General features: G+C 36.7%; 1 protein-coding gene across 3 annotated transcripts in view; it reads left to right on the top strand.

Annotated features, from left to right (window-relative positions):
• Positions 1 to 6,339: 6,339 nt before the first annotated feature.
• Positions 6,340 to 9,479, top strand: part of LOC110443245 (WD repeat-containing protein 89-like) — a 48,473-nt gene continuing 45,333 nt past the window's right edge. Inside the window, exons 1-3 of one of the 3 annotated variants that reach the window (XM_021487334.1) lie at positions 6,340 to 6,415; positions 8,336 to 8,511; positions 8,761 to 8,861. In XM_021487334.1, the coding sequence (XP_021343009.1) occupies positions 8,393 to 8,511; positions 8,761 to 8,861 (220 nt within the window). In that variant the 5' untranslated portion in view covers positions 6,340 to 6,415; positions 8,336 to 8,392. Of the gene's footprint in view, positions 6,416 to 6,618; positions 6,639 to 7,213; positions 7,292 to 8,335; positions 8,512 to 8,760; positions 8,862 to 9,479 lie in introns of those variants that run through there. The other 2 variants (XM_021487336.1, XM_021487335.1) reach the window with 2 other exon arrangements.

The following is a 9,479-nucleotide window of genomic DNA, read 5'->3' as shown; positions in this document are numbered from 1 at the left end:
GTAAAACTCATTTTGTCGGTGACAAAATAAAATCCACTGATATTCCTCAGGCTTGTTCTTTTATCATTGCAATTACCGTTAAGCAAATGATATTCATCAAGATTTATTTACCCAGTTGTGATTAATATGACTTGCATGCAAGAGATATAACAGATTCCCCAGTGAGTGGTGGTTTGCTATGTGGTATTTATATTAATCTAGCTGTAGTTCGTTAATTTGCAAATTGTATAAAGACATCAGGTTCATGGAGCGACTCTTCGCAATAAGAAAATTAACTCAAAGTTAGATAAATAAGAACCATTGTTTCTACCAGAACATTTATAATTTGTCAGGGAATCAGTATTCTATGAAAGAGTCCACTCTCTGACTGGCAAGAATTATCAGAAACTGTGTTGTAGCATTACACCATTATTTGAAGCATGGAGTCGCAGTAATTTGGAGTAAAATTTCAACCGATCAAAATGCTGCGTGTGGTAGAAAGCAAGTTATAATTTCCACTGCTGTTAATTACAATAGTTGGGTGAAGTGAATCAGACCTGTCCCCTACTGGTGCTTACATGTAGGGGGTGGTGAGACGTGTAGGCGTTATGGTAGACATTATTCCGAGTGCTGTCCATTACACTGGTAAGGAATGGTGAAACACACATTATGGAAACACAAGCTACTGTATTTTATCACAGATTCCCCACTTTTGAAGATGTATTAGTATTCAGGGAATCAATTTATCTTTTTAAAAGTTGCATAAGAATTCTTGTGGTCAGCTTTAATCCAGACAAGTTTCAAGCACAAATTACAACAAAACAGTCGTGATCAGGAAAAAGTTGTTACGAACAGTAATGATCAGTGAGCAGTTTAACAACGATAAAGATAATATATTTAGTATGCAACAGACGAGACAAAAGTGTAGGCTCTGTTTGCATCATCTTTAAGCAATACTGTTAGATTGATAATAGATCTTTAGATACACATCAAAGAATCCTGTGGTAGCGTAATGGTAGAATCGACTGGCTTTAAAGTCGGGTGCTGCTCCTCTGTAATGTTTAAAAAACAATTATCAGTCTAGCGGTTGGTGGATTTTTTCATACATGAAACCAAATAATTCACAACATTCCAAAGGCTAAGAGAAGGTGTGTGTTTCAACAATACCGTAGTTTTATCTCAAACGCTATAAAATTTCAGCAATATGTAAATGCAGGTAAGATTTGAATGGAAACCTTTGAAAAAGTACAAGGAGACTAACATCAGGACCCATATTCATGAAACCGTTCCCATGCTCAAGCATGGATTCTGTGCTCAAAGTAGCTTTCTTGTAACTCACTTAAATCATGTGAAACAATCAAGTAAATCGTAAATATTGAAAAAAGTATTCAGCTTTAAGTCTCTTCATTTTTAGCTCACCTGCCCAAAGGGCAAGTGAGCTTATGCCATGGTGCAGCGTCTGTCGTCCATGGTCCATCTGTCGGGTGTCAACATTTTACTTTAAACAACCTCTTCTCAGTAACCAAAGGGCCTATGATGATGATATTTGGCCAGTAGCATGCTGGGATGAAGGGCTACCAAGTTTGTTCAAATGAATGACCTTCATCCATTTTCAAGGTCACAGGGGTCAAATATGTTAAAATCTTTTAACAACTTCTGAATAACCAAGAGGCCTTGGGTGATGAAATTATGCCAGTAACATGCTGTGATATAGGGCTTCCAAGTTTGTCCAAATTAATGGCCTTGACATATATTTAAAACATTTAAACAACTTCTTCTAAATAACCAAGAGGCCTAGGGTGATGATATTTGGCCAGTAACATGCTGTGATAAGGGGCTACCAAGTTTATTCAAATGAACGACCTTGACTTATATTCAAGGTCACAGGGGTCAAATATGTTTAAAACCGTTTCACAACTTCTTGTGAATAAACAAGAGGCCTAGGGTGATGATATTTGGCCTGTAGCATGCTGGGATAAAGGGTTACCAAGTCTGTTCAAATGAATGACCTTGACTTTTATTCAAAGGTCACAGGGATCAAATATGTTTAAAACCTTAACACACTTCCTTCTGAATAATCAGGAGGCCTAGGGCAATGATATTTGGCCAGTAACATGCTGGGATAAAGAACTACCAAGTTTGTTCCAATGAATGACCTAAACCTATATTCAAGGTCACAGGGGTCACATATGTTTAAAACCTTTCAACAATTTCTTCTGATATTTGGCCAGTTACAAGCAGGGATAAAGGGCTACCAAGTTTGTTCAAATAAAAGACCTTGAATTATATTCAAGGTCACAGGGATGAAATGAAACTTGTAAACAACTTCTTTATAACCAAAAGGACCAGGGTGATGATATTTTGCCAGTAATATGCTGGGGATGAAGGGTTACCAAGTTTGTTCAAATTAATTACCGTCACCTATTTGCAAGGTCACAGGGGTCAAATATGTAGTAATCTTTAAACAACTAAAATCTATTTTAAGGTCCAGGCTAATAATGATATTTGGCCAGAAGCATGCTGGTATGAAAGACTATAAAGTAACTTTATGTCCTTATTTCAAAGCATATGTCTCCCACGTTTAAATCTTTTATTAGATTTTTTGTAATCAAACACTGGTATTTTGCCTGTAGCTGTATTTTAGTCCACTTTTAAGATTACAAGTGTAAGATTAATACCAGGTGAGCGATTCAGGCCCATTGGGCCTATTGTTTCTAAAGCATGGACAAAATCAGATTCTTGAGTGTTATTGTACAACCGGAACAAGAAATTAGGCAAGAGCACAAAAACATGCTTGAGCATTGGAACGGTTTTATGACTTCGGGCCCAGGTCCGGAAAGGTACGTGTCTTATGTTCATCGATGATACCCTCCATGTAAAACAGCGAGAAACAGGATCGTGATAACAAGACACTCATAAGTATAGTAAAAACATAAATCTTCATATTGCACCAAGAAATGACAATGAGATGGAGATGGCACCTATAAAACTTATCCATAGTCTAAATCAATCTGCATCTTTGGAAACCATATTCCAACACCATACCGGTAAACTCTGGAAGGCTGAACGAGATCGGAATCGGTCTCTGACATACATGGTTTTTAAGAATGCAGAGCAGTTTTGATGCAAGCCAACTACAAGAATACTTGAAGCAGCAAGCAAATGGGATAAGGTTTAACTTGTGAAATTTCATTCAGAGAAAAATGTACCATACCTCATTAATTTCACCAAAACAAATCAATATATATACACTCTGTGATTACGTATCAGAACTAGTTCAGTTAGGACTTGCATTACAACACAACCTGAAATGGTATGATATGAACAGCACCAGGACAACTCTGCGGAATAAGAAAACTTCAATGTTGGTAGACGTTCAGACTGGTTGATGGAATTTCAGTTACAGAAGTGCTGCGGATCCACTCCAGGTATAACGGTGATATCATCATATGTAGTATTCAAATTTGGGATATCATCTAATGGGATTAAAAAGTAAAACGCTGGTATCAGTGATTTGAATGAGTGTCGTATCACCTGTTCAAATGGTATGATCATTTTGGCGTCGTGTTAATGTTAATTTGAGAAACGTCATAATATATTCAGGAAAACATCATTATGAATGAATTATCTCACTACAATATAAAGTGACATGATCAATTCATCATAGAGATATCACTGATAGTATTATCACCTACTCATTAAATAATAACAGGAGTTAACGGCATTTTTTCAATGTATGAAAGCAAATCGGCTTGAACCTTTAAAAAACATTGTCCATTACATATATGTACGTTCAACATTTTATAGTTATCATCTATCTAAATATAGGTATTCCCTTTTATATTCAATATTGAATTGTCTGTGTCTCAGTGCAAACGAACACAATGTCCAACGTCTAGCCTAATGTTTGCTTCCAACGGATGTCTCACGTTATTCGAGGTGGGAAAAGAAACTTCAAAATGACTGTGATGATCAAATGCTTTCATAGCCATATGAACGCGACTTCTTAGTGAATGCTTATATAGGAACTTGCTGTGGAAGTGTAAATATACCCAAAGAAATTAGAACAACAAAAAACCAGCTAATCCCTCATTCTCTTATATATAAAAAAAAAAAAAAAAAAAGGGGGGGGGGGGGGGGAGGGGGCACAACATAGAAGCATGCAGAATGGCTTTATTTCAATCTTTTATTCTGTCTGATTTTAATTATTGCCATCTGGCCTGGGCACTTCTCCAGTAAAAACAGTACATCAAAAATAGAAAAATACAGGAACGAGCCTTACGTTTTGTGGTAGATGACTACACTACCCCGTTGCATAATGTTTTAATGAACTGTAAGTTGTATTATTTACATGTAAGGCGTATTAAGTTGATGGCCAAAGAGGTTTTTAAGATTGTAAATATTTTATCACCTGCATATATTCAAGATCTTATCATGCTTAAAAATGTTTATTATAATCTCAGGAAAGAAACACCACCAGGTTTGGCTTGAAGTCCTTCCGCTTTGAGGCAGTCAGGGTGTGGAACAGTCTACCTACTGAGCTCAGGACAGCTCGTTCTTTCCCGTTTTTTCCAGGCTGCTCGGCACCCTGGGTGACTAAGTCTGCAACTGCTCCTTATGTTCACGCTATTTTGTCACTGCTCAATTATATATCAATAGTTTTCTTACATATTTCTCATACTATATGTTGTTACATAATTTCGCTATGGTGCTTGCTTGCTATGTATAGCGTGCTTGTGGTGCTTGCTTGCTATGTATAGCGTGCTTGAGGTGCTTGCTTGCTATGTATAGCGTGCTTGAGGTGCTTGCTTGCTATGTATAGCGTGCTTGAGGTGCTTGCTTGCTATGTATAGCGTGCTTGAGGTGCTTGCTTGCTATGTATAGCGTGCTTGAGGTGCTTGCTTGCTATGTATAGCGTGCTTGAGGTGCTTGCTTGCTATATATAGCGTGCTTGAGGTGCTTTGCAAGTCATATGCTTTGCTGGCATTACTTGCCAATTATATTAACCTTTAGTGCTTTTTCTTGTTGTGTAGTTTGCTGGTTGTGCTTTGAAGTCATTTGATTTGCTTGCAGTGCTATTTGCTGATGTTTTGGCTAACTGCTAGCATTCGGTTTGTTATATAATTTGCTTGTAGTGCTTAACTCGTTATAATAATTATAATGTGTTTGTTATGTAATTCGTTTTGTAGTGCTTGCTTGTTGTATAATTATTCGAAATATCTAGTCTAATTGTCATCATATGTTTTCAGTATTCCTCTTAACATTATCTTTACTATTCCTTTATCGTGCTCCATACACTCTGTATGTATTTTTAGATTGTACTATATAAGTGCTTATTCGGTAAATTGTTAAACCTTGCTATATTAGCATATATATACAGCCATGTACTTTTAGTTACTCAACAGATTTGCATGATTTTTGTGCTTGCTCGTATCTATGTACTTTTAACTAATATGTTTTAACAAATACTCTCATACATATAGCTATAGTAGATCTAAGTCTATTGCTATCCGTCTTCGTGCGTCGTGCGTCATTCGTCGTTCGTTAATATTTTACATTTTCAACTTAAGCTGAAATACAGTCAAAGGTATTTCATCGATACTACATGGTAATGTTACCGACAACTCCCTGACCAAGTGTTGTTATTTTTCGGGTCGATCAGAAGTCCAATATGGCCGCCACGGCAGCCATTTTGAAAAACTAGTACAAACTTAAAGTCAAGTTCTACGGGGCCGATTTAACTGAAACTTGGTAGGAATGATCAACTCATGGTCCTGACAAAGTGTTGTTATTTTTCGGGTCGATCAGAAATCCAATATGGCCACCGTTTTGAAAAACTATTTAAAACTTAAAGTCAAGTTCTACTGGGCTCATTTAACCGAAACTTGGTAGGAATGATCAACTCATGGTCCTGGCAAAATAGTTTTTTTTAAGGTCCATCAAAAATCCAATATGGCCGCCATGGCTGCCATTTTGGAAAAAAACCTATTTAAAACTTAAAATCAAGTTCTAATAGGTCGAATTAACTAGAACTTGCTCTAGGAATGATCAACTCATTGTCCTGACAAACTGAACTTAAAGTTATACTTTTTTATACTCAAATTTTGGTAGGGATGATTGACACAACAAAAATTAATACTGTAGGATTCAGGTGACCGTTAAGGCCCATGGCCCTCTTGTTATATATGTTTTGTAACCTGCTGTTATATTTTTTCTTATGTTTTGTCGTATTTATAGCTCTTCAGAGCTAATGTTTCTGTTTTCATGTATACAAATATAAATAAAATTCTATATCTTGTATCTTGAAAGCATTATTTAACCGAAAAAGGTTTGTCTGTCAAATAATCCGCGATTTAGTCAGTTCCTTTACTTCCGGTTTAGGATTTGTTTTGGTCGCGCACATGTTGCAGAGAAAATCAACAACATATATTTCAAGGTATGAATGAGGCAAAGCCGTTAAAAATCTGATCTATTATTGGCCAACGTCTTAAACTTTAATATGATAATGAAATAAAAGTGGCCGATAATGAAATCAGACATGGGCCAGCATTAATTCCTTTAGGAACTCTTCTTCTTCTTCCTCTTCTTACACATAATTCATGAATTGCCTCCTTCGTCTTAGCGAAGATTATGCAATGTTTATGATACACAATGCGCAGGTGAACACATAATTGAAAAGTTTAGTTTGTAAAAGTTAAAAAGTAAAAACACTGATGTAGTGTCAGACGTTTAAAGCTTGTTGATTCGACCCACCAGCCTTAAGCCTAGTGAGTTCGGGGTCTGTTAGAAGTTTTAGCTTTTTTACTTTTAGTTCCAATTCGTTGAGAGTTTTCTTAAAGGTTTCCAAGTTTGCCGAATTCACAGTTTTTGAGTCAAGTTCGTTCCAGTCTTTTTTTGTTCGAGGGAAGAATGAATATTTTCTTGGGTCTATTTTACATGCCCGAATTTGGTAGGACCGATCGTGTTGTTTTCTGGACCTCCTCATTGGTTAGTCCGAATTATTCTGACGTTTTATCGTCTTTTTTCATATCGGTCTGTCGTCGTCGGTTAATCGACGACAGCCCGATATGAAAAAAGTCGATAAAACGTCAGAATAATTCGGACTACTCATTGGTGGGTCGATTCGGTTTTCCTTTTTGATGGCTATTTGCTGTTAGCAATTTTAAACATCATATGGAGTCTTGAGTGACGTTTTCTTCACTGCCAGTTTGGAGTGAAATCCAGCCTAGGCGTTGGATCATTAATGAAACGCTTGAACGGTTTCTGTGGCTGTTCATGATAAATCTGGCTGCTCTCCTTTGGACCGATTCAAGTTTGTTGATGTTTATTTGGGTGTAGGGGTCCCATACTGAGCTCGAGTACTCAACCAATGGTCTGACAAGTGCTTTGTAGGCAAGCTCTTTGATTTTTATTAAAGATATTTTCAAGTTCCTGCTCAGAAATCCAAGGTGATGTTATCTATGTGGAGGTCCCAGCTTAGCTTGCTTGATATTGTAAGTCCAAGATATTTTTCTGATGTAACTGCTTCCAGAATGTGGCCATGGAGAGTGTAATTATGTTTTGTCGTCTGCTTTTTGTTAGAGATGGTTAGCACTGTGCATTTATTTGGGTGGAACATCATGCACCAGTCTTCTTCCCACTTCTTGAGTTTGTCCAGATCTTTTTTGAGTATTTCGGCATCAGAGATTTCTATCGTTATAAATCTCTGATTTAGATACTGTAGAGTTCCTACAGGAATTAGGGCCAGCATATGCTCATCATTGATATTTTAGGGACGTCAAAATTCTTAACAATTGTTATAATATGCATAGTGCATCCATGAATACACGAATCTTTAGTACTAGATTTACCAGGTTAATGCGTCCATCTAAGAGTCAGACTTGTTGCAATTTTCATCTACTGTTGCACAATAATGCATTAACAGAAGGGTTCTAAGTATAACTTTCTTTTCACTGAGTCTGAATGGATACTGTTCTGCCCCCATGCAGTTTGCTTGTCATTTACAGTTCAATTTAGACATCTTATTTGGATACATTTTGTTACAAGATTACATTAGAATGATTCGTTTAAATATGGAACTATTTATTATATTTAAAACCTCCCTAGAAATGTCTTTGAAATTACATTCAAAACTGGCACTATTGGAATCTTGTGGCTCAAAAAACAAAATCATTTACAGACACATCCTGAAATTAATAGTTTCCGTGTATCATCAGTTTCACTCACATTTATTTCACCAGTATTTGTGAACTTTTGACAGTTAATTAGTCACTAGTGACTGACAACCACATTTATTTCTTCAGCATGGTGCTTTTGTTCTGTTACATATATATACATATATTCTTATTATTTTCAGGTGGCCAGCTAGCAGTGTCTGAACTGCTTCAGGGTGTCGTGAGGTGGAGCAACTGAGATGGACACTATGGCAGATACATCAGAGCTTTCGGAAATGTTGTCTCAGCTTAAGTTAGCGAGAATGTCCGAGTTATCTCAAAAGGACATCTACGTATTAGACCTAGCTGTGCAACACAGGTGATTGTCTTGGGGCGGTATCAGTCAAGTTGAATGTCTGCAAGTTAACATACAATAAGCATATAAATGCAATCCAGTTAAATTTTTAATCTTTAAAAACACTGAATTTTACATTGTTGTTTGGAAATTAAATTGATATGTCATTGTTGAATTTTTAGGTACATGCATAACAGGTAATGATAAAGGATGAAAAAATGTTTGAGATTATCTTATCCAAAGATAAAGTTTACATTTGTTTTTTCGTTTCAGTGATTCCTCTGAAAAACTTTTGGCTGCAACCAGTAGTAACCATACCATCCGACTGTTTAACTACGGTAGCGGTACATTGAAGGGTACACAGCATGTCACTGGTGAGGACTTGTCTTTCTTGTAACTCCAGTTTCCTTTTGTGACATCATAATGGACCCTAAACAATTCTTACTGTAGTCTCAGAAAGATTTGTCATTTGGCTGTTCTTGGAAAATAAAAAACAACACTCATGTCCGTCCTAAGTGTACCAGTCGAGCATGTAGGTAATTGAAATAAAAATAAGATAAAACTTTTACGTCATTTGAAGGTCGTTGACTTCCAAACATTTATAGATGTGATAAGATTGAATTTTAAATTAATTTGGTGTAAACGACTTAAAAATAGTCAAATTCCTCTTTTCAGTTAAAAAAAATATACCGGTAAGCAGTTTGTCATTTTGTTGAGTTGCCTCCCCTTGTACCTTGTAGCACACATCATTTTTAGGTCACCTGAGCTTTGCTCAAGTGACCTATTCCAATCGCTTTTCGTCCGTCGTCGTCCGTCGTCCGTCGTGCGTCGTGCGTAAACTTTTACATTTTCAACTTCTTCTCAAGAACCAGTGGATGGATTTTTTTCAAACTTGGTCAGAATCATCCTTGGTAGATGAGGCTTCAAAATTGTAAAATTGGGATTCTTACCCCAACCCCTGGGGCCAGGGCGGGGCCCCAAAGGGAAAATTA

Source organism: Mizuhopecten yessoensis, unplaced genomic scaffold (genome assembly GCF_002113885.1).
Source record: "Mizuhopecten yessoensis strain PY_sf001 unplaced genomic scaffold, ASM211388v2 scaffold716333, whole genome shotgun sequence".
In the NCBI taxonomy this organism is placed as follows: Eukaryota; Metazoa; Mollusca; class Bivalvia; order Pectinida; family Pectinidae; genus Mizuhopecten; species Mizuhopecten yessoensis.
The sequence above is the reverse complement of the archived record's forward strand: the minus strand, read 5'-3'. Positions and strand labels throughout refer to the sequence as shown.